This window comes from Euprymna scolopes, chromosome 46 (assembly GCF_053919585.1).
Source record: "Euprymna scolopes isolate OS-2025 chromosome 46, ASM5391958v1, whole genome shotgun sequence".
In the NCBI taxonomy this organism is placed as follows: Eukaryota; Metazoa; Mollusca; class Cephalopoda; order Sepiida; family Sepiolidae; genus Euprymna; species Euprymna scolopes.
The window spans coordinates 77009824-77037068 of NC_136527.1; the positions used below are offsets into that span (position 1 = coordinate 77009824).

The 27245-nt window shown below is 32.8% G+C and overlaps 1 protein-coding gene across 1 annotated transcript; it reads right to left on the minus strand.

Annotated features, from left to right (window-relative positions):
• Window positions 1–9318: 9318 nt before the first annotated feature.
• On the minus strand, window positions 9319–25332 carry LOC145270643 (uncharacterized). The gene is made up of 2 exons (XM_080126259.1): window positions 25082–25332; window positions 9319–13023 (listed from the first exon to the last, which is right to left on the minus strand). Exon 2 carries the CDS (start codon window positions 10502–10504, stop codon window positions 9833–9835), a length of 672 nt encoding a protein of 223 aa, XP_079982385.1. The 5' UTR covers window positions 10505–13023; window positions 25082–25332; the 3' UTR covers window positions 9319–9832.
• Between the last annotated feature and the right edge of the window lie 1913 nt (window positions 25333–27245).

The following is a 27245-nucleotide window of genomic DNA, read 5'->3' on the forward strand; positions in this document are numbered from 1 at the left end:
TTATGAAATTAACTTTAGTCTCTAATCTTTTAAATACAATTAGAAAGTAGTCGGAAACCTACAAAATAATTATAATAAATCGGCTTTCAAAACTAGGTCCCTCTATTTTTACCCGCATATTTTTGCCCGTACCTAACTATTGAAGGCAGTGAAATGGCGCAAAATAGTCTCAGAGTCAAGGGGTTCATACCATGCAAACGGCGAATTTGTGGCGCGTTTGATTATCAGATTCGTTGTCAGCGACCTCAAATACCTCTAAAAAAAACAAATTAGAGTGGTTGGTGTTCTGTTGTAGCATAAGGTATCATTTACCGAACTTTTATATTCGTCTTCGCCTTAACGCTGATTCGGACAACTTTCAATGGTTTTTCGTGTGTTCAATCAACACACATGTTAAAATATGACAACAATATAAAAATAAGATTTATTATTTCTTTCTATGCTTAAATAAAACAATTTTATGAACTTTTATATTCGTGTTCACCTTAACGTTGATTCTGACAACTTTTAATGGTTTTTTTTACATTGAGGTGCTAGAAAAACGTTATCCTATTCACCATTGCAAGCAATGTCGATTGTTAACTTTCGGGGAAATGTTAACATTTAAAATTTAATTAGAAATAGTAGAAAAAGTTTTACATTATTCTGCTTTCTATGTGATAAAAGTCAGGGTTTTATCTTTCTGCAAAAAAAAAAGTTACTCAGAAGTAATGGATTTTAATAAATGTAATTTCGTTTTAAAAAACAACAACAATTTGATTTTTCGGCCATTTTTGGCGATGTCTTACAGTTTTAATAAAATGAAGTTAAAATTGGTAACGTGGCATATTCTCTTATTATATTCACGAATTATAGAGCAAGTCATATCTAGAACGAAACATCCAGAACTCCAAAAACAACTTAGAACTGCACGCCTGTGGAATTGTCTTCCGTTTTCCTGCTTTCCGGCTGACTACAATATGGTTGTGTTCAAGTCTAAAGTAAATAAGTTCTTGATGAGCCGTTCCATATAAGTTATTAAATTTACCAAATTTTCATTACTAATGATTACTATATTGACCAATTTCTACTGTACACTCTTTAACCCTTATCCTTGAGTGGCCTCTGGGCCTTGATAATGTGGTGATGCCTTTGTAAAAAAAAAAAAGAAAAGATAGAATCAGTATTTTAAACTATGACTGAAGCATGAAATAAAGAACATCTACACCGAGATGGGTAACTATGCGCCTGGTTTCTACACCAGGTATTTCTATGCCACGCATGGGTGAAGATATTAAGTATCTTACTTTAAAATATTTCTCTATTCTACATAAATAAGCGGATGACTGGTGATAGATTCCACTCTAACAGTTAAAAGAAATTGTATTTTTCAAGTACTGTGAGAAACCCTATCCGCTCTTGCAACTAATTTGTATTAAAATGAATAAATAGGATATTAATTACTTGAATATGTAAGAGAATAAAAACAAAGAAAATAAGGACATATACAACACAGTACAAGAATGTAACATATACTAGCAGCACCAAAAAGTGAAGATTATTGAAACCACTGATGCCCCATGAGATTCTAGTTAGGCCGTGGCAGATTAGTGTCCACTGACTAATTTGACATTGACAGTCTAAACATTATGCTCATTGTGGGCTATTATTCCCAGTTACTGGTTATGCAATTGTTAAAGGACTTATCAAAATAACAAAGCTAACATTGGAGAACAAGAGATTCCAGAGAGAGTGATAAGTGACAATGATTCACACTTCAGCTAAAGCAGTCAAAGTTAGTTCAAATGGTCGTGACTTGGACATAGTATTACTAAGTCCGTGCTTGACTCCTCATGATCATACCATTCCATCAACAGGTGAATTTCTATACAAAAGACATCTAGATGGGAACATCCCAGTCAAAACACTCACAAGAAGATAATGACACGACTGTATCAGATGCAAAACAATCAGATGTACCATGATCAACATAGAAAGGATATGCCAGACTGCACATAGGACAACATGTATGTGTTTTAAAAAAAGAATCAGGTCAGTGGTCTCATGCACTTGTCACACAAATGAGCAGAGAAACAAGGTTGTAAATTGAACATACCCTTCTAGAAAACCTCTTTGTCGAAATCGACAACTTAGGGTAGACTCCTATGGAAGAACATCACAGAGGTACACTTGTTATGTAACTGTGTGTGCAAATATATCGAGTCAGTATATCAGTGCTTGTGTATATATTGTCGGGTCATTATTTATGCATGTATGATTAAATACGAGTGAGTTCATCTTTCTCCCTATTTTGCTGGTAATCTTTTCTATTTGTTGATCAATCTTTCTTGTGTTGTTTTGTCCAGGGACATATATATCGAGACAGCATATCAGTGCGTGTGTAGACATCACCTATTCTGTATATTGGACAGAGTGTATATCATATATATATATATGACATTTATATTACTTTGTTACATCATGACGACTGTGATGAATTCGTTTATCATATTACAATACGAACAGTTCTTGTTAACGCAGAGGGGAGAATCATTATTTATGATGATGGTGGGGACACATAATACTTGGTAGTTAGTTATACAATGTTCATTTACAGATATAGAGACAAAAATATTTTATTTTCAGTTGCTATGACGGCAACAAAGATCCTGTCTATATATTGCATGAATCTGCTTATTCTTCATCCGGATGATTGGTGAATCAGGAATTCAAACCTTTTATGATTAGATGGTCTTATCTTTCCCTCTTCGCCTCCAAGAGATCTTCAGCTAACTTTCAGTCTAACTGACTCTCCGACTGTCGCTTGACCGACTCTCTAATCTAACTCGAACCCTTCCCCAATATATTAGGAAACTTTCTTTCTGACGTCAGAGGTGGGGACCACAATGTGATTTTCTCATGTGTTCAAATTACACGATCGTCTAACACGTTTGGCAACAAAGAAATTCCAAAATTAATTATTCAAAATCTAACCTCTTAGTTAATAATTATTTCCAACTTGTATTGTCCATACTTTAACTGACATATTTAATATATCCAGTTATTCTTAATTTAATATATCCAGTTATTTCTAAAACAATGAACAATCGGATGCATTCTTAGAATGAAATATTAATCTTTTTACCTCTTGTTTAGTGGATTGGATTATATCCTTTTCCAAATATCATTTTGAAACTTATCTATTTAATTACTGGGGTCTGTCCCTTTTTATGTAACACACTCAACTGAAATTCTTCAGGAACATACCAAAGACAATTTCCTCAATATAGAGACAACCAGCACACAAAGGCAACAAACACTTTTTAACCAAATAACCCTGGAGTACAAGATACAGACTCTTAAAACAACTCTAAAACAGTCCAAACCACCAGGTCTGGAGTCACATCAAGCCCATAAAAGCTTTAGAGATGGGACAGTTACGAAATAACTTTTAATTTTGTCCCATCCTTTCATAAAAAATTGTTTTTTCTTTTCATCTAATTATTGAAAGTAGAAATATGTGAGAGTATGTAACCGTAATCTCTCCTAAGAGAACTCTTTAATCAACAAAGTTTAATATACACAACCCCTTCCGTTTTAATGGGTATACTAAAAATAAAAATGGAAGGCATATCACGACTCCTTAGCTATATAAAGCGTCTTGTTTTTTTTTTCTTAATGAAAAAATATTTCAGTAACTTTGAAGGTTTGCAAAGTTTCTATCTAATATGCTTATAGTTACAGTTTAATAAACCATGTTTTAGCTTCCAAATTATTTTTTCAACCTAATGAACATTTATTACTATACTCCAAACATCATACACACTCGCATTGAAACGGTTGATTGTAATGGAGACAGATTATAAAAAAATCATTAGGAAAGTAAATTTTATTTTCAACAGTAAGATTTTACAAATCAAAACATATGGCAATCGTTGATACAATAAAATTTAAAAAAATAAAAATTATTTTTTAGTATTGCCCGCCGTTTCCACTCTCTTTCCAATTGTCTTCAAGCGTAAACAAATTCTTGACGAATCGTCCTCTTAAGTAATTCAATTTACGAAACTTCCACTACTAACGATTATTAGGATATTGTCCCATTGACTACTGTACACTCATTGAACCTTATCCTCGAGTAGACTATGGACATTGAAAAGTGGTGACTCCTTCGTAAAAAAATTCCAGTGACAATACTCAAGAACAGGCAATTAATTTAAAACAGACTATAACACTTTTGATTAGGTTAATAGTTTAGAATTAGACAAAAATATTTTGTTACTGGAAAACTTGAGTGTTTAAATCTGTGTTCAATTTTTGACGTTAAAACTTCACTACGAATAAACTACATGTGATATTTAAATAGTTGTAGACTAGGTATTGTACAAATAGTGATGAGGCCCAATAAAAACTTTAATATATGAATGGTATGTATTGGGGAGACATTCACTTTAATAATTTTATATTCACTTTGAGTTTATTTAGGGTTCAGGAAAAAAAAATTTTTAATGTAAAAAACTAATACATTGCTGAAAACGTATATCTAATAAGAGTGTCACCAGCAGATCAAACAATAACTAAAAATAAAAAAAGATATCAAACTTCGTAAAAGATTTTCTTATCTTATGCGTTGTCATATTTGTGATTATTATTTGTTAAATATAAAGCAAATACACACTACATATAATATAGTTAATCTACAAAATTCATGAATTTAGGTCATCTTAAAACGGTGTAATCATTATTTCGTTCCTTGTGTAAAAATGTCCGTTCATTAGCAAATGTTTTCCAATCATTTTTAGTGCATATTAAATAATGAAATAAATGATAAACAAAACATTAATACGATTAAAACAATCGATGTTCCCACAAAACGGTGTCATATCTGAACCGGAAGTAGCTTACTATTGCTATTGAAGCCGTGAACATTTATTTATTTATTTTAAATTTAGGATGAAAAAAGGCAGTCTTGCAGTTAAGTCCCGGCAAAGTTCGACAACTCTAGAAGGGTCACATCAGTCTTTTACACCGTCAAATCACGAATATTACGGATTATTAGTTTTCAAATAAAAATAAAAATTATCAAAGTTTTAAAATAGAAAATATGTAATTAATATAAAAACATTTTAATATTGGAAATAAGCACTTGATTAAATGAAGTAAACGAACAAAATATACATTTTTATATATTTATAACTATTTATTTAACAGAAAAATGGGTACTTATGCAGAGAAAGTACCGTGCTAAAATAATGTTATTTAGAAAGACATTCTTAACATGGGGAGGGCGTTTTGTAACTATTCTATATCTAGAAGTTTAAGCTATTTTTAGTTTCAGAAACGTTTCAGATGGTTCGTTGTTCTAACCAAGTCTTGAGAGTTGACTGGTTTGCAGTAGACAGAACAGTTTCTAATGGTTCGTTGTTTGCAGTAGACAGTTCCACAGAGCAAAATATACTTACCGTGTCGAGACGAAAAAAAAAACATGTGAAATTTCTCAAGAAAAGGTTTATTATTTATGAAGCAATTCTGGTTTCTGATTGGTTGGTAGCAGAACGTGAATTAATTCGATTCGTCAGTTCCTAGCAGCATCGTTTATAAATAGAATCGTCCGACTCTGTGGGATCATACCCCATTACACGTCCAAAATATTGCAACAGAGTTTATTTAGGGTTCCGGAAAAAAATTAAAAAATGTAAAAACTAATCCATTGCTGAAAACTAATGTCTAATAAGAATGTCACCAGCAGATCAAACAATAACTAAAAATATAAAAAGATATCAAACTTGATAAGAGATTTTCTTATCTTATGCGTTATCATATTTGTGACTAATATTTATTAAATATAAAGCAGACACACTACATATAATATAGTTAATCTACAAAACGTTATGGTACAATTTGGTCGCAACAATTATGTTTAATTCATAATATTGCTTGTATGAATACTATTAATGTAGACAGGTGGGCAATTAATAATGCAACATAAGAAAAGGGAGCTCAAATACTTTTCATTAACAGTTTCCTCTACCACAACAATTATATTACTTTCTCGCAAGCTTATGTTTTAAACAATTCATTACTTCCTAATATTGTATTTTAGTCTCAACTTCAGCTCTATTATAAAATATTTATTAAGAATAGTTTCATCAATCATGAGTCGATTCCGGTTCATTTTAAGTAATACTGTTTTACTTGGAGTTCTCATATGAATAGTGCGTTTTCTAAATGTGGGTCTTTTTCATATGTATCAGTAAAGTTGATTTATAAGAATAGGGATATTTACATATTCTGAAAGAATATTGATTTTCCAGTTTTTATGTAACTTTTAGTTCTGAGAGATCAAGGGTTCACTCCTGGCACTTGATTCTGTTACGATGTAAATTTGTATCCAAGGGTTCTTTTAAGAATAGACGATGTTCCCTTGATAGCTGCTAGTTGTATTTTGTTACAATTTTCAGCGATTGGGTTTAAGTATCTGAGTAAAAAAACCTGATTGCACAGAACAATCATATCCACAAAGTTGCCATGATTGTGATTTTTCCGCAGTGTGAGTTCTCATATGTATCACTAACGATGATTTCCGATTACAAGAATATCCACAATCTTCACATGAATGTGACTTTTCCCCAGTGTGAGTTCTCATATGTATTACTAACTTTGATTTTTCAGAACACGAATATCCACAAACTTCACATGAATGTGGCTTTTCCCCAGTGTGAGTTCTCATATGTATTACTAACCTTGATTTTTCAGAACACGAATATCCACAAACTTCACATGAATGTGGCTTTTCCCCAGTGTGAGTTCTCATATGTATTACTAACCTTGATTTTTCAGAACACGAATATCCACAAACTTCACATGAATGTGGCTTTTCCCCAGTGTGAGTTCTCGTATGTTTCACTAACTTTGATTTATCAGTAAAAGAGTATCCACAAACTTCACATGAATGTGGCTTTTCTCTCTTTTTTTTCATTTTTCTTAAACTTTTTCTTCTAGGGGTGGGACATCCAACCATATGTCTGACATTTACCCCTATTTTAGTGAGTCCAACCAAGAGATCTTTTCAGGATTCTTGCCGTCCCTTTCAGTGCAGTCGTTTTTATTTCACTTGCACTTGGTTCACCGGGTATGCTTGCTATGTACTTTTTAAATTTCTTTTTCATAAGCCCAGTTGCTCCTATAATTACTGGTATAATTGAAACGTCTTTTAGTTTCCAATTTCGTTTCATATCATACATAAGTCCTTGATACTTTGTAATCCTTTCCCTCTCAGCTCTGTTAAGCCCTGTATCATTGGGTACACTGACCTCTATTATGGTCGCTTTTTTTGTTTGCTCTGTCCCAAATCACTATATCTGGTTGAACAGCTGCATTTTCAAGATATGTAGCAGTAGGGATTATGTAGTCATAGTGAATAGTGTAGTTGTCATTCCCAACTGTTCGTTCGGGTATATGTTCCCAGGATTGTTTACTACACTGAATGTTGAGTTTCTTACATATCTTTCAGTGAAGGTATTTGCAAACTCCGTTATGGCGATCTGTATGATAACCATCTCCAAGTAGGACCTTGCAACTAGAAATCAGGTGGCCCACACTCTCAACCTCAGTGCTACAGAACCTGCATTTATTATTGTTGCTTAGGCCACTCATCTTTTTGAATGCGCTCGTCATGAGGCCCTGGTCTTGTGCAGCCAATATCAACCTCTCTTGGTCGTAATGGAGGGATCCTCTTTTGAGCCAGTCCAGGGAACCATCCCTATCGATATATTCTTGGGATAGTTTAGTCGGGAGATATTTTGCCCGTTTATGGTTGGTCCATTCTTCTGTTTTAACACTATGGAACTGGCTAGTGTATTTTTCCGACTTTTCTGGGCTATGTCAGTGGCAGGCTTGTTTCGGTTCTCAGTATCATTTGTAAGGCAATCCTTTCCAAAATGAGTGGCAAGTTGTGTTATAGATGTTGTACTACTTGCTCGGTTCTCATAATGGTCTTTAATTTTCATCAGCTTGGGGTTACAGGAACTTATTATGTACTGACCTATGCCGACGATTGTGGCTCTGTGTTGATGATTGACTTCCGAGAGTTCCATACCTCCTTCTCGCCTGGGTAGGTACAAACGAGGCATGCACTGGTTTCGATAAATAACTCGGTACAAGGTTAACATTTTCCCCTTGTCTTTGTGTCAAGCCAATTTATGTCTTTCTGAGGCCAGTCAATAATACCAAAACTATATGTTAGTACTGGCATGACAAGTTGGTTAATTGCCGTAACTTTGTTCTTGTTTGTGATTTCAGTTTTGCAGATTTTTCTTACCCGGCGTAAATATTCTTGGCTTAGTTTCTCTCTCATCTTGGAATGCTGGATGGACTCATTTTCATGAATGCCGAGGTATTTGTATGTTTCCTATTCATCCAGTTCTCTGATTTCACTATTTTCATTGTGCTGAATGTTTTCAGTAGATATTTTCTTGCCAGCTTTCAGAGTACACATAGCATACTTATCCAGCCCGAACTTCATTGGAAAAAGTCTGGACAATTTTCAGTAGATGATCTAAATCCTTATCAGAGCTAGCATACAGCTTAAGATCATCCATGAAAAATAAATGATTTATTACCTTGGAGAATTCTCTTTGGCGGCTGTAGCTTAGATTATAAGCACCTTGGTAGTTCTTTAGGAGCTTACTTATAGGATTAATTGCTAAGCAAAATAGTGTTGTATTAGGAGTCCCAGCTTAAATGCTATCTTGGTAGTTTTTTAGAAATAAAGACTATCTAGGTAGTTTTTAGAAATAAAGAAAATAAGAATGTTTATTTTCTCATTAGCTTAGAAATAAAGAAAATAAGAATGTTTATTTTCTCATTAAATAGTTTAGCAGGGTTAGTTTTGAAAGCTGTCAAACTCAGTCACCTTGAGTGGCCCAGATGGAGTGCACCGGAAATTGGAAGGTGAGACTGACTTCTAGGTAACTTCCGGTGATGACGAGACGGTGAGAGAGGGTCTAGGCGGCAGATTAAGCGGACGGGAATTTGGGTGCCTCCCGAAAACAACCAGGATCCGAGATGTAGAGTTTGCCTTGAATAAAGATTGAAATTTCAAGTCCATCTTGTTTGTTCATCAATGAATCTATCTGCAGTGACCCGACTCCCAGCAAGATGGAGAACCAGCGAAGGAGAGAATATCATCGCTGGCCAAGGCAAATTCAGGTATGTTAGCATTGCATTGTTGGCGCATACACATCTTCGGAAACATCCCTAAGCAAGGCAAAAAGACATTAGAAGAATCACACCCACACCCACATAAAAAGAATATTGATAAGAACACACCCACACACACACACATATATATATATATATATATATATATATATATATATATATATATGTAAACAAGGACCTTTAGGCATAATACGCAAAGACACACACTAATGAATGTACTTCTAACAGATCTCTTCTAATATAACCAATATGCAACAATAGTAGAGGAGATAAACTGTGTCCTTGGAAGATTCCTTTTTTGATTTTTATATTTGGAATGGATATCCTTCCCCCGCTATGGTTTAACGTAATGGATGTTTGCCACTCCTTCGTTTGGGCAGCTATAATTTCTCGTATGTTCGGGTGGATCTTGTATAATTCGAGACATTTTAATATCCACGAATGGGGTACACTACTAAATGCTTTCTGATAATCTATCCATGCCATATTTAGATTTCTTTTTCTTTTCCTGCAATCTTCCAAAATGGTCTTATTGATGAGCAATTGATCTTTGGTGCCCAGGCAGTTTTTCCTGCATCCTGTTTGTTCCTCCTCAAGATAATCTCCGGAGGAAAGATGGTCATAAATGCTGTCAGCTATTAATCCAGTGAATAGCTTGTAGATCGTGGTTAGGCAGCATATTGGGCGATATTTGCTGGGGGTTTTTAGTTTCTGTGCTTTTAACTATTAAGCTTGTATCGCCTTTTAATAACCATGATGGTGTCGCTTCATAAGCTTTCAACATTCTGGTGAAACATCTGCTATAATGATCATGCAATGCTGTTAGCTGTTTTAACCAGAAGTTAGATATGTTGTTGATGCCAGGTTTCTTGTGATTTGAAGCTCTTGCTAGCTTTGATCTTATTTTATCTGGCGTTATTTCTGGCTCTGGCATTTCTCTTTTATTTTTATTTGCATTGAAAATATCCCCGATCCACTGAACCTCTTCGTTATGTACTTCCTCTTTTTCAAATAAGGCGCTCCAGTAATTATCTAATTCCTGTTTACATGGTGAATCTTGGATTTTAATGTCTTCTCTTATTAGATTTCTGTAGAAAGTTCTGGGATTGTTTTCAAAAAGCTTATTCTGTGTCTTTGCATTAATCTTAGCCATGCGATGTTTAATACTTTGGGCCATGGCTGGTATTTTGCCTTCCAGTTCCTTCACTATGTTTCCAATATTTTTACAATTTGTTGTTTTAAATTTCGTACAGATTCTTTTGACACTGTTTTTGAGTCTACCTTCCACTGTGAGATTCTTCATGAACTGCTTTAATTGGCTAAGCTTTTTTCTACAGGTGTTTATTTGTTTCAGCAGCTTGACTTTCCATTTTGCTGTTGGTTTGGTTACATTAGGTTTTTTGTTTCTATTTTAGTGTTTATTCAGAGGAAGTATTTTGTTGCTAATGTACAGTCCAGCTGCATATGTTACGTTATTTAGCTGCCTAAGGCCTATTTCTTCTGGAACAAGCCTTATTAGAGCAATATTGACTTTGATGGTCAATGACTTAAAGAATCTTGAGGCTTGTATTTTAGGTAACCTAGGCCTTTCTTCCATGCTCATATTGTTGACTTTTTCTATTGTTACAGAGTTCCTCTTCTATTTCCAATCGCTCATCATCTGGTTCTGGAAGCAAAACACAAGATGGAGTTTTTCTTAGTGAGGGAGTTATTTCACATGTTGATGGGGATGAAGATGTGTAATCTGCTTTATAGTGACAGTGAAATGATGGAGAGGATCCTGTAGGTATTTGGGTTTCTGATATGGAGTTATGCACTTCTGCTGGATTTTGCATTGTAAGGCTTATCTGTTGAGTAGTTACGACAAATGTTGCACTGGTCTAAGGTGGTGATGTTGCGGGCTCACATTTGCAGTCTCATCAAATTTGGTGGGATACAAAATATGGTTGTCTATTGGATAAGCCTGTGTGTTCAGTAGAGCTGTTACTCCCTCTCTCATGTGTTTAAGTTCTTCCTCATTGAACACTCGTTCTTTTAAAATATAATCTTAGCCAGTGTGAGTTCTCATATGTATTACTAAACTTGATTTCACAGAACAAGAATATCCACAAACTTCACATGAATATGACTTTTCCCCAGTGTGGGTGCGCATATGCTTCACTAACGATGATTTATAAGCACAAGAATATTCACAAACGTCACATGAATGTGGCTTTTCCCCAGTGTGAGTTCTCATATGTATTACTAAAGTTGATTTCAAAGAACAAGAATATCCACATACTTCACATGAATGTGGCTTTTCCCCAGTGTGAGTTCTAATATGTCTCACTAACCCTGATTTTTCAGTAAAAGAGTATCCACAAATTTCACATGAATGTGGCTTTTCCCCAGTGTGAGTTCTCATGTGTATAACTAAACTTGCTTTCACAGAACAAGAATATCCACAAACTTCACATGAATATGGCTTTTCCCCAGTGTGAGTTCTCATATGTATCACTAATGATGATTTTTGAGAACATGAATATTCACAAACTTCACATGAATGCGGCTTTTCCCCAGTGTGAGTTCTCACATGTGTCACTAACCTTGATTTTACAGAACAAGAATATCCACAATCTTCACATGAATATGGCTTTTCCCCAGTGTGAGTTCTCATATGCATCACTAACTTTGATTTTTTAAAACAAGCATATCCACAAACATCACATGAATGTGGCTTTCCCCCAGTGTGAGTTTTCATATGTATTACTAATGAGGATTTATCAGAACAAGAATATCCACAAACTTCACATGAATATGGCTTTTCCCCAGTATGAGTTCTCATATGTCTCACTAACTTTGATTTTTCAGGAAAAGAGTATCTACAAACTTCACAAGAATATGGCTTTTCCCCAGTGTGAGTACTCATCTTACTAGCAATTGCGTTTTAAAACAAGAATATCAGCAACTTTTACAAGAATGTGGTTTTGTGAGAACTCTAATATTTTTACAAATTTTTTAAAATGTTCTTAAGAATTTCTATACTTTTTCACTAAACATTTCCGTCAATTTTTATTTAAATTTTGATTATTAATCTTTTTCTCAGTGTGAGTGCTCATATGTATCACTTACTTTGATTTTTTAGAACAACAATACCTACACACTTCACTAGAATGTGGCTTTTGCGCAGTGTGAGTTCTCATATGTATCAATATCAGTGATTTTTGAGAACACACTTCACATAAATGTGGCTTTTCCACAATGAGAGTTCTCATATCTCATTAACGATGATGTGAAAGAACAAGAGTATCAACGCACTTTACAAGAATATTGTTTTACACCAGTGTTAGTTCTCATATTTAACTAATGGTTATTTTATAAAACAAAAATGTTCATACAATTTTTACGAAAAAAAAAGGTTTTCCCTTTTTATTCCAATTTTACAAATCAGTTTGTTTAAGATGCGGACGTATCATCCCACCAGATACCAAACATTAAAATAATTGTATTTTCAAACATTTCAAAAAATGTGTTTTTATAATGAAATCACACAAATGTGACTTTTCCCAGTTTTATTTATCATACATCAAAACTTTTGATTTGATCTCTTATTTTTCTGATTTATATGAAAATTAATCATATCTTTCATCAAAACTAATATTATCTTAAAGATGTGTAAAGTTTTCACAACTATTTCATAACATTTGTAATAGTGGCCAGTATAAGAAATTTTGCCTCAGATGTCGCTTTATTCTTCCAAATAACGTTATTCTCTTCATCGAATAATGTTTAAAGAAAATCATATTCCATTAAAATTCAATCATAGGATTCAATCAGGAACATCTGCAAAAAAATTAAATTCAATATTATTACTATTTGCTTTGATGTATTAGTATTGTTTAATGTTGTTAATTTTGTTGGATTTAAGTCACAACCCCAAGATTAATTACATATAAAAAATTAATAAGAGTCATGTTAAAATAACTATTTTCTAATTTTACAGAGAATCAGTAAATATAGACGTTGCTTAATCTAGTTGAAAATATATATGGAATTTTTATAATTTAAATCAAACTGCGTTACTACCAAACCATTGTCTTAATGTATTTGTTCAGTATCAAAGACTTTAATTCTATACATTTTAATTTTTTATTATTATTACTTTTTAGTTTTTTCTTATTATTTTTTAAATTCTTTTCAATCCTATGATTGGAGGAAATATAACTGTTAAACTTCTAATTCATGTGAATACAAAATTATTTGTAACTACATACTTTTAACTTATACGGGTGTAAATGTTTCAAGTTTATTTAAATATCGGCACCAACCATTTATTTGTTTAATAATTATCAATTACATTGGCAAATAATTTGAGAGCATTACAAAGACGTCATAAAAGGTGAGTTTTCTAAACTCTACTAAAATATAGTTTTAAATTAGAGTATCCTATACATCTTCAAAGCTTACATTAGAATTTGCATTGAGTATTATTGCCACATATGAGCTGGTGCAACTACCATAACTTATTCCGTGTTAGATAACTCAATAAGGTTCAAGAAGAATCTCAAATCTAATTCATCCTCCCCCACACCCAACGTCCACTCTTTGTCCCAATCTCACAATGTTTTCAAGTAATTTAATGGAAGGTGCTCTGATTACATTGTGACTTATTTGAGGTGAAAAAACACAAAACATCCATTCACCGATAATTCATGTGAATTTAAACATTATTTTCAATCACAAATGTTTAGCTTATAAATGTTTTCATGTTTGTTCTTTAAATATTAGTAAGACAAAACATTTAGATTAATATAAACAGAAAATAAACATTTAATCTATCTTTTGTTTCATGTTTTATGTTACGTATCCCATGATCTACTGAACTCCCGTTCGAAGATATAACGAAACATTTTTGGCAACGCAACTAACACATTCATATTTATTTAAACAATTGTTCATATATAAACATTAAAGCGTATTTCATTAGGTTTTACAGTTTAATTTCTTATCTTCCCCCAAGATTTACTTTTTGAATTTTATTTTTTTCATGTTATGTATATCCAACGATCAATGTATCCCATAATCCAGTTCACTCCCGTTCGAAGATATAACGAAACATTTTTGGCAATGCAACTAACACATTCATATTTATTTAAACAATTGTTCATATATAAACATTAAAGTGTATTTCATTGGGTTTTACATCTTAATTTCTTATTTTCCCCCAAGATTTACTTTTTGAATTTTATTTTTTTTCATGTTATGTATATTCAACGATCAATGTATCTCATAATCCACAGAATTTATTTGAAAATGTAATTGGACATGTTTCAAGTATGACAGTACGATTTACATATATTCAAACTGTTATTTTAAACTCATTCACATGTACGATACGCATTCTAAATGATAACACTTTTTACAATCCGATTCAAATTGATTAATAAAGAAGTAATTTAGCCTCTTTATAGGAAAGTCGCTAAAGACAAGCGATGAAGCCACTTGGTATAAGTATTAAAAAAAACTAAAGATGATAAATTCAAAAGCAGCAGATAACTATTTGCCTTAATCAGGAAAACATCATGATGATAGCCTGAAATATCATTTAGGTTTGGCAGACCAGCTATTCGAAATACGAACCAATTAGCTGACAGTTTACCCACAGTTTACAGCTCTTCAACAAGCAATAACAACCCACATGGTCAGGAATTATCCTCTTTTAAAGCTTTGCCTTTTTACAGTGAAAATTTACTTGGCTATTAAATAGAAGTTATGCCAATGAGAACTGTATGTGTTTCACATATCTTAACGAAGTTCAGAAATATGTAGGAATTAAATTTGTGACACTCGACTTAAGGATTTTTCAAGAGTAGTGTCAAAACATTTTTTGCAAGCTTAAGTTAAACTAATATATTTTTGAGAGAGTAATTTATTAGTTTCAATTTTACATACATATACGTACCAATTAGTAATTCTTCTAAAACATACTAACAGGTATTTCACATTCTAGAAAAAATCCTCTATTTAACTCTCTAAATTTTTCAACATTTTTTATACTGTTTAAAAATTTGATATATTGTCAGTTAATATTTGAAGGAACCGAAGTTGTATTATGTATATGGATTTTCATTTGATAAAAACCGGTTTTATCTATTACATTGAAGTTATGCCACTGAGAACAGTATGTGTTTCACATAACATCTTTTTAAAAGAAGCAGCGCAATATATATATATATATATATATATATATATATATATATATATATATATATATATATATATATATATATAGTCTTATTTATAGTATTCCCAATTTTATTGGGATTATATAATTGAAAATTCGGTAACCGTTAATATACCAAATACTTTAAAGTCAAAATAAGATGGCTTAAACAGTAAGATTCATAATTACCATATTTAATAATTGAGCATTCATATATTGTTTTAACAAAATCAAGACACCAAGGAATAGGTTGATGGCAACAAATAGTGTATTTCATCATTAGTTACAATTGTTTCAAGAATATTCCGACAAATTCAAACACTTTATCGTTTGGAAATTCTCACAAAAAGAACCTTTCATCAGACATTGAATAAAACACATTTTATAAATGAACAATATGGAATCCGTTTCCCTTATAAGGCGAGGACATGGTAAAATATTTTACCTACATTTCCTCCTTCCAAAGTCTTTACATTTTTTGTATAATTTATTAAATTGAACATCTTTATTATATTTTATTTATATTTTCTAATCCAGACTAATCAACTAAATCTTCGGCTATATTATTTGAATTCTATTTATTTCTAAAATTTGCTTTGTTTATTTACAAAAATACCGGCTAAATTATTTGTGTAATTTCAAAAAGCGGTTATTGTTTAAAATTTATTCCATACGAAGAAATGGTAAACATTACTCTTTATTCAGTGAAATCTCATTCTTCATTTAAAATTTATTCTTAATTTTTTTTTTGTTCCTACCTATAAAGAGTTACGATTAACTAATAGTTTAGGCGTTGAATGGGAGGTAAGTATACATTCGAAATTTTAAAGCTTTTTTTTTCTAATTCAGACTAATCAACTATTTTTTCGAATTGTAAGTTGCCAAATTCCTAATATGTAGTTATGATGTTGAAAGGGAGGTAACTCTATACGTTCGAGATTTTAATGCTTTTGCAGAGTTCTTAGTTGGCAAATCCCTAATATGTATTTATGATTTATTTATAAATTAATAAAACGATTTTAATCTAGGCTAACCTATTCACATTATAAGTTTGTAATGCATATCTTAACCGTGATACTGACTTTATTGCCAAAGTTTTTACCTACATTTGCAATCCAGACATAATTTTATGAGGTTATATATGGCTTTAATTCAAATAATATCAATTCGGGATTTAAGTACTTAATTGCTTATCTAATAATAATAAATATCCTATTAATAAGTATTCTATTAATAAACATATTATTTAGCTCCATGTATGCTTTACTCCAATGTAAGTGGAGGTCTCCTTTGCTTTTTGGGTTTAACCGTTCAAAACAAGAATATAATTTTATAAGCTAGAATATTTAGTTTATTTTTTTATAGTTTTACTGATCTAAAAACAGTATCTATTGATCTCCATTCTTGATTACTAATATTGTGTTTCTAGTGTTGAATTTATATTGCTAATCTTTGTTAAGCCATTTTATTGATCTAAAAACTGTATCGACTATTACACTATCCACATATCTAATATTGTGGTCCTAGTTTGGAAACCATATTGCTAATCTTTGTTAAGCCTTTTTATGTATCTAAATTTCTTATCTGATAATCCATTGTCCTTATTTTTTAATTTTTTTTTTACACAGTGATCACCACTTATCAAGGCCCGGAAGCCACTCAGGGATAAGGGTTATTGCAAGTACATTACATTAGTGTGGAGATTTGATGAAGTGTTTACTTAAGGGGGCGGTTCATTAGGAATTTGTTAACGTTGGACTTGAAGATATCCAAGTTGTAGTCCGGTGGGAAGCACGCAGAGAGAACAGAGTTCCACAGGTGTGTAGTTCTAAGAAAGAAGCTTTGTTCATGGAATCCGCGTTTTGATTAAGGCACAGATATAGAGTGGTGGAAATTTTTCACAGTGGATTCAGCTAGACAGGTGTTTTTCGTGAAACATTGGCGAGGGGGGACCAGAGATTGAAGTTCAGACGAGCACCTGCCATAGAAATAACGATAAAACACGGATAGGCTCGCAACGTCTCTTCTGTGGGAGAGAGGTTGTAGGGTAGAGAAAAGGGCATCCCCCACTAAGCCACAAAGTCTATTTTGTACTCTGTCAAGGCAGGATACGCTGTTTTAGCAGCTCCTGTCCAGATATGGCAGCAGTATTCCATCCTTGGCCGTACTTGGCTTTTATATAGATAGAGAATTGCATCAGTAGTGAGATATCTTCTGGAGCGGTAGAAGGATCCCACCATCTTTCCAGCGACCTTGGCAACAGACTTGATGTACGTGTTTCATTTCAGATCAGGAGTAAAGGTCAAACCCAGAAGCTTGTCAAAACACGGGGACTCACCCAGACAAGAGCCATCCATCACAATTGATGCCAGATGGGGATCAGAGCGTTGATGATGTAAGGATAGGATCAGAGCGTTGATGATGTAAGGTTTTGGATGCATTAAAGGTAACCAGCCACATCTTCCCTCACTGAACCACGCGCTCGAGATCAGAGGAGAGAGAATCAGAGAGAACTTTGTCATTTACAGCCTTTGATGTGTTGCCATAGATGGTCGTGTCATCAGCATAGATGTCAACGAATGATGTAAGTATGTATTTAGGGAGGTCATTGATGTAGATCAGGAAGAGAGTTGGGCCCAGGATTAACCCCTGAGAGACTCTAGCATTATATTGCAGGCCTCGATTTTTGTCCATCTACCACTACTCTTATGAGCCTATCGGAGAGAAATGATTTAATTGAGAAAACATTTCCAGTTATACCGTAGCTGGAAATCTTGTGAAGTAGACCCTTATGCCATACCTTGTCGAAGACCTTTGATATGTCAAGAGCAATTGCCCTAGAAAGAAAGCCTTTGTCAAGAGATTCACTAATGCTGTGGGGTATAATCATCAGCACATCTGCAGTAGATCTTGCAGAGCGGAAACCATATTGTGTGTCACTAAGAAGGTTATTCCTGCTGAGGTGGTTTACTATTTCTCTATTTAATATGGATTCCAGCAACTTACTCATAACACACAGGAGACTTATTGGTCTGTACTGAGAGGGAGACGACTTATCACCTGAATTCTTAAATACAGGGCAAACTGATGAGGTCTTCCAGGGAGTCGAAAAGCACTTCTCCTTAAGGCAGCACTTAAATAGTTTCGTAAGTATGGGAGCAAGTTCTGGTTGAAGCTTTTTTAACACTATAATTGGGATGCCGTCAGGGCCAGTTGCTTTACTGGAATCTAGGTTCTTGATTAGCTTGGCGACCTCATGCACGGATATTTGTATGTTACCTAGCTTGTTGTATGTTATAGGAGGAAATATGTGGAGTTGATGGCCTTCATCGCATAGGGTAGAATTAGCTGCAAAGTTCTTCGCAAATAGTTTGGCCTTGTCTGACGCTGACGAGATGACCTCTAGTCCATTGATAATGGTTGAGATAGAACGCACACTTCTGTTCAGGATCCTATTTGTTATTTGCCAAAACTGGTGGGAACCAAGCCGCTGATCAGCTACCTTGGATTTAACAGACTGGGCATATAGCTCTCTTGCATTTTTTATTACTCTTTTACAGTGGTTGCTGGCAGTCCTGAAAGCAGCTTTAGTCTCAGTGCATCTATTACGTTGGTAGCTATGGAAAAAGTGATTTCTGTGCGCGATAGCAGCAGCACATTCTGGGGAGAACCATGGCTGGCTGTAAGGTTTTTGTTGGAATTTTTTAGATGGTATGAATTGGTCTATGCCTACAATTAACCATTCGGTCAGATCTCATACTATAGAAGACACTTCCTTTTCAAACATGGAGTGCAAAGGTAAATCAGATACGAATGTACGGAAGCTATCCCAGTCAGCCATAGAGTATCGGTATACAGTATAGTGAAGGGGTATGTCTGGGGACTAATTACATTTCGTTTTTATCTTAACTGATACGACGAAGTGGTCGGAGGATCCTAGAGGAGAATGAACGGAACATGAACATAGCTCAGAGGTAGTTGAGAGAAAAAGGTCTAGGAGGCTTGCATATTGACCGGGTGTATCAGGCACACGAGTGTGTTCGCGAACAATCTGAGTGAGGTCATAAGCAATGGGAAAATCATGACAAAACCTCCTCTCGTCGTCTGTCTTATTTGAATGGGTCAGCCATTTCACGTTATGGATGTTGAAGTCACCACAGATGTGGATGTTAGTCGAGGGATGTGCTGACAGGATGTGGTCTATTTTCTCAGATATGCTCTTAAAGATAGTAACTCCACTGTTGTGGGGCCGATAGAGGGCAAATATAAATGCAGTGGTGTTAGCAAGTGCAACCCTGAAGCACATATAGGGTAAATTAGGATCTTCTCTAGAGATATCCCTGCCACACGGGAAGCCATCCTTAATGTAGGCACATATTCCATGCCCATGGCGATCTTGGCGGTCAGATTTAGCTGTTAATTTAGAGTATCCGTTAATTATGAACTCATCTAGGGAAGTGGTCGGCCCTATTCCAGTTTCACTTAGAAATAATATGTTCGGTTTCGTCTCCTGTAATTGGAAGGTAGACCCCTGATGTTGGAGAAGGAGACCTGGTAGTAGGGGTCTACGTTGGAAGATGGGGTTCTAGGTTTAATCGAGTTTTTATTCTGGAGATATTTCATGTTGAGGTTTTGGGATTTGTGGAATAGGTCGGCATACTTGGTTATAGCAGTACAGAGAGGAAAAGTAAGAGAGAAAAAGACAGGAAAATTTTTTGTAGCACACGAAAAGGTAAAGCCGTAACAATTACCCACTAGTATGGCATCGAGAGGCCCCACCAGAGACTACTCCATGGTCTAGATCAACTCATCAAATGGTACTTTGCACCTGCTGATAGGACAGCGTCCTTTGTGGTTAATCCAAGGTTCGGGTCCCTGAATATCAGGTGGATAACGTCAGCCCAGACAAAACCTTTACCTCCAGCACCCTTACTAGTGACATGGCCACAAGGACAGACAGAGACAGAAAGATTTCCGACATCTCATCTTTATTTTTAATAATGTGTTTCAAGTGTTGAATTTTAGATTCCAGATTTGCTTACTAAATTTGAATCATTTATCACATCTAATTTTTTCCATTTTAAGCTATTTAACTCCATTTTAAGTCTGGCCTTCCACTCAAAAACATATTTTTTCTCACAAGAATTTTTTTCCTCCCAGCTGCGTTTTAGACACGATAGCTAAAATCTATTCCTATGAAAACATCCCTGTATAACAGCTTTTTATGTAATATTTCTTCTTTAGAATTCACTATCTAGAAGGCTACCAGTAAACATAGATGTCATCTTTTTTATTTACCACGTCTATACTTTCTACCTTTTATCTACTGTTGACCATTTTCAAAATCTTTTATGTTTTTATGAAGTTCCCTAATTCAATAACCTAATACAGTTGTGTTTCTCTTTTATTTCTAACTAGCGAGGAGTACCCGGCGTTGCCCCAGTGTTTGGAGGTGTGTGTGGTTTTGGGTGAATAAAAAGAAAAATCGTTGGTTGTTAAAAAAAAACAGAGCTTTGACGTGCAGTTGAAAAATAGTAAAGTGTGAAAAAAACAAAAAAAAAAGGTGCCCGTTTTTGACGAGTTATTGACATGCACATTGAGTGCAGGACAGTGTTTTATTTAATGCGAGTTTGTTTTTTTATATGAAAAACTTTATGCACATGCGGCGATGGTAAGCGATAGCTATTCAGCAGTTAACATTTTCTGTGGGACAGTTTTTAATGAGATCAATAAACCGGTTTCTTTGTTTTTAACTAACTTTGGAAAAAAAACAGCTCCCTGTTTATTAGGGGGAAGTGTCTTGTCTCGAAATGAAAGCAAACTTCTGATATGACGACATTGATCAAACGTTACATAGCTTTCTACAGACCACTGGCCGTGGGCTAGTATTTTGAATCGAGTTTCGCTTTTTTATACAGAAAAACTAATGCAACACGTGCAGATCTGGAAATGTCGAATAATTACCATTTATCAAAGTCATAGATATTATCATTTAGACGTGATATAAAAAGTTTTAAAAATGAGGGACGGCCTCGCAAATCTGCCATAAAAAAAGCCTTTTGAAGACATACACAAAAAGCGAGCACACATACATTTTCGCTTTTATATATATAGATGTTAATTCTAGTACTATCCCCCTTCTATCATTATCAACAACATGGTTTCTGAATCTTTCCTTAAAAACGCACCGTGGGGCTTCAAGATATACTTACTTTATATTCTCAGCCTGAATCTCACATTTGTACACTATTTCTGAGATTAAGCATTTGCCATCCAACGGACAATTTCCAGGTATTCTGCAATTACAGTTTCTCTCTTTAACTCGTTCCTCCGATACTGACTTATTATTGTTCCTTATTTTCCTGTTATTAGAGCTTATTATAGGGTTGGCTAAGTTGACAGAAGTGGAGAAAAAAGTTTTACTGAGTTCCTATTAATTATTTTGCTTAATCTATTCTCAGGTAGGAAATTCTTATCAATTATTCTGTAAAATTCCTTAAGGATATTGTTTTGGATATGCTCACTAAACGGCGGATTAAACCAAACCTGTTTCTTGTGTCTGTTTCTCTTATTCGTAGTACGCACCTCATCATTACCTGTTTCACTGCTATTATTACTCTCCCTGTTTTTATTCCTTTGATCTTTTTTATTGTATCCATTATTAATCTTTGGTTTCTTTCTTGCTCTCATTGCCATGTTGTACGATATTGTGCAGTTAGGTTTGTAATTCCTACTGTTTGCACTCTTCTTGTATTCTATTTTCCCATGGTATCCCGATCTGAGAAGAGCTTCATTGTGATAATCTTTGTTTTTATCAAAAAGACTCTCATTCTTTGATAGCTCAGATATTGTTTTAGAAATATTGGGTATGAGTGCCTTCTTCATACATTTAGGATGATTCGATTGATTATCAATGTAGAATACTTTTTGGTTAGGATTGTGGTACGGTTCATATGTGTTATCATTAAGATTTCGAGTAATGTCTAGAAAGTTTACTTCTTTGTAATTGCTGTCTATTGTTATTTCCAATCCCATTTCATTAAAAACATTTCTGATATTTTTCCTAGTTTTTTTCAGTAATTCGATCGCTTGAATTAATTATAACTAGTGTGTCATCCCTATATAGCCCCTCCTCCATTTAAACCAGGTATTTTTCTGTCCATCTCCTTGAGTACAGTACAAGCCTACCAACTCAGTAACCAACACAGAATTGGAGACCCATTGTGATGTCAATATATATATATATATATATATATATATATATATATATATATATATATATATATATATATATATGTGTGTGTGTGTATGTGTAGTATTCTAAGTAAATCCACAACATAAACGATGAAATTGTCGCAATAGAAACTGACATCCCTCCATTTCCATTTGATGAAAACCGGTTAAAATATAAACGTTCATTTTGAATGTACCCCTGTTATATCAAAGAACCTACTCTTGATTTTATATGCCGGGCCTTATTGCTTGTGTAGTAATAACTTTTCAAATGAACTGGTAATATAAAATGCCTTTCTGTCGATTTGTAATGATTTTTATTTTAATTTTTTTTCTATTTTATTTTCTGTCTTATGAACCTATCAGAAAGAAATTATTTAATAATTGAGAAGACATTTCCACCTATACAATATTAAGAGACCTTGTGAAGTAAACCTTTATGCCATACCCTATCAAAGGCCTTTGATATGTCAAGAACAATTGCCCTAGAAAGGTTGCCTCCGTCGAGAGATTCTCTAATCCTATGAGATATAACTGTAGGCACATCTGCAGTAGATCTAGCAGAGCGGAAACCATATTGTGTGTCACTAAAAGGTTATTTTTGCTGAGATGGTTGATTACTTCTGTATTTTACACAGATTCCAGTCTTATACAGACGTATAAATAAATGTTTTTACAATTATATATTGATACTTTTGGATACAATGTTTTGGTTTACAAGTATCTTCTGTTTAGAAAAAAATGTTGGTTTATTTATTTGTCGTGTTATTTGACCAAGAAGAAATTGGAGTATTTTTATTTTTATTTCGTTATTTATTCATGTCATTGACAGTGAAAGAGACTCATAAAAAAATTAAAAGAATTAATTATATTTTATTTTCGTACAAAAGATAATCATATAGTAATTCGTTTTCACTAAAATATCAATAAGAACGCATGAGAAAAAAAGTTTTTTTCTATTTTGTTTTGTTTTTTTAGTTTCCAAGTTGCTAAGTTTTGACGTTTCTTTATATTAGAAATGTTTCTCAAACTTTAAATGGGTAAAATTTAATCACGCTATTATTTCACATGTAAGGCTGTGATTAAATTTATTTTAAATTAAGCACTTGTTTAACAAATAAAAAAGAAATAATGCAAGCTGAAGTTTACAAATGAGTAAATGTGTTTCTTTTTTATAATTTACAATTAAAATCGTTGAACAATACAAAGTACAATTTTGGGTATTATGTATTTTTACCGTAATGAAATTATGTTTTTATTTACAAAACCAACTTAACCCTTGTGTAGGTGAGGGTGTTTTGTAACTATACTTCCACCTTACGATTGAATAAACAATCTGTGTGAAACTTGAGTTTAACCTGAAAACACTATTTACAAATAGCACGGTACCAAAAATGCATAAGCACCAAATTTTAAAGTAGATATTTATCTCAGTTGCCTACGATGCCAGAGCCCCCCCCCATTTTGTGAAATGTTAAATGGTATTGTACTCAGTAAATGCGACAGGTTTGATTATCAGATTCGTTGTCACCGATCTCGAGTACCTCTAAAAAAACAAATTAGAGTTGTCGGTGTTCTGTTGTCGCGTAACGTATCATTTACCGAACGTTTATATTCGTCTTCACCTTTACACTGATTCGAACACCTTTTAATGCTTTTGTTTACTATTAATCTGGTCCCTCGTCGTAACATGTTAAAACAATTCAATATTAAAAAAGGTTGAGTTTATTTTGTGCTCAGTTGTCTAACAATTTGACCAAGTCCGAATAAAATTATTTTGTACATCATAATTATTGTTATTTTGTCAAAATTCATAAGTTTTACTGAAATAAACACATTTTGTTCAAAAATCTAAATATCCGATTGAGAAAATAAAAACAGAAATATTTTTTTATTATTTTTTTTTTTTAATAATGTATGTTATATATATACTGAAATAAACACATTTTGTTTAAAAATCTAAATGACTGATTGAAAAATATATTTTTAGACGTTTCTTTTGTGGGAGAATGTTTTATAATAATAATAATAATAATAATAATAATAATAATAATAATAATAATAATAATTATTATTTTTTATTTTTTATTTTTTTTAATCATGTATGTTATAAAAATCTAAATATCCGATTGAAAATTATATTTTTAGAAGTTTTTTTTAAAGTTTCTTTTGTGTTCAAAACAGAAATATTTTTTATGGGAGAATGTTGTTTTTTATTATTATTATTATTATTATTATTATTATTAATAATAATAATAATAATAATAATAATAATAATAATAATAATAATAATAATAATAATAATAATGCATGTTATAAAGCATAGCGAAATCAATATTTTCTTTATTAGATTTCAATAAAAAAAGAAACTTATTTTAATGTTTCAGATTATTTAAAAAGTTATTGGATGCAAATTTATTTTAAAGTGTATAAAAAATAACTTACCTTTTATTCCAGGAATTCAATACGAAAAAAGTGGGATGAATTCGTTTTTTTTTCCTTTTGTGTTCAAAACAGAAAATTTGTTTTGTTTGTTAGGATTTCTTTAGTAAATTGATACAACTTTTGTTTTGTGTGTCCAATTCATTAAGAAATAAAATAGATGAAGATATAAAAGAATCAAAATTAAAAGATGAAAAACACGATTTAAACGTGAAATTATTTCAAGAGAAAATCAACTGTTAAAGAACAATGAATTAAGGTCATCGTAAAACGGTGTAATCGTTATTTCGTTCCTCCTGTAAAAAATGTCCGTTCATTAGTTAAAAAAATGTGCAATTGTTTTCCAATCATTGCTAAAGCATATTAAATAATGAAATAAATTATATCGATGCTTAAAGATAAAATAATTATAACATTAATACGGTTAAAACAATCGACGTTTTTATAAAGCAGCGTCACATTTTAACCGGAAGTTACTATTGCTATTGTTTTAATAAATAAATCAGTGAATTTCGGTGACATTCAAGCCAGATGTAAATTACAGACACTCAAGTGCAAATTCTGAGATGTCCAGAAAACAGAGGAATAATTATAGAACAAATCATATCCGGAACGAAACATCAAGAACTTGGAAAACAACTTTTAGCAAAGGGTAAAGATTTGGCAGATTTGCCGTTTTGCCTCAAACTCTATTATGACAAAAAGGGACACGTTGGGTAGGCACCGGTATATAGCGCTTAAGTTTATATTTACGTGATTATTAAAAATGTAATACTATGGTTAAAATTTGATTTGAATTGATCACATTGTTTAACAAAGAAAAAAGAAATAATGAAAAATTAATTTTTAAACTTGCATTATCCTCTTTTTTATTTGTTAAATAACATATTTGTAGTGTTCAATATTTTAAATTATAAAATAATAATTTTAAATTATAAAATAAATAAAACATTTAATCATTTTAAAACTAGCTTTCATTATTATTTATTTATTTATTTTTTTTTTTTGTTAAACAATGTAGTTTACATTAAGCTCTATACATACCGGTATCGAGGCAACGTGTCCCTTTTGGTGATAATAGGCTTTGAGGCTATTTATACAATTAAACGACAAATCTGCCAAAGATTAGACACTGCAGGGAGCTATAAATTATGGCAGTCAGGCAGGGGCAGGACACATGAAGCTTCCATAGCCCGCATGAGACAACTCTACAAACGAAAAGAAAAAGAGATAGATGCAGTACAATACAAGCATTGCAAACGATGCAAAGGTTATAATCCATTTGAAAACGTTAAGCATAGGGTACAATATGTTCAGCTTGTGGATAGAAAAATCATTGGGCCAAAGTCTATACAAACAAAAATTAGAAAGCAGCAGAGAATGTGGCAACACTCACAACATGGAAGAAGGCAAATAGTAAACCAGGATGACGAGAAATACTAAGGAAGCAGTAGGTGTATCAGAATTTGGGGGGAAGGGATTTTTGATACCCCTAAGACAAAAAATGCATTTTTTATTTAATGAAATCAATCGAATTTTACGAGTTAAATATTTTTCAATTTTTAAACTTTAAAAATCTATCTTAATTTTTCTATTGGTTCAATTTTTACGATATTTTCATGGTCAATGTGAAATTTCATATTTTAGACAAACTTTCTTTTTTATTTCACCCCCCCCCATTTTGAAATGTCTAATAAAATTTAAATAATTAATTTACGTTTTATATATTACCAACTACAGATAAAAGATCAATAAAGAAAATATTCTAATTTAAAACAAAAAAAGAATTGTTTTTGGAAATATACCTGCAGAGTCCAAAGTGTAAATCCTTAAAAAACACACACACACAAAAACACGTTGATTTTTTTTTTTTAAGTGAAAGCTTATGTTAAGTAAATATCGTAAAATAAATATTGGACGCTGACGACAATTATTTGTATTTAATTCAATGTTTTGCAAAAACTTATAAGTAAAATGTGTCTATATTTAACTTATGGGGACACATATTTCTTCACGCACAAGGCTAAACGGTTAATGCAAACGTGTGGTTTTTACTTCCTTCTGTCCATCCGTAGTGCAAAACAAGAACAAACACTACTTTCCGTGTTTCGATAACAATGCAAATATGCTTACGTAATTGCGGTTTTTCAAATACTCGTTTAAAAAT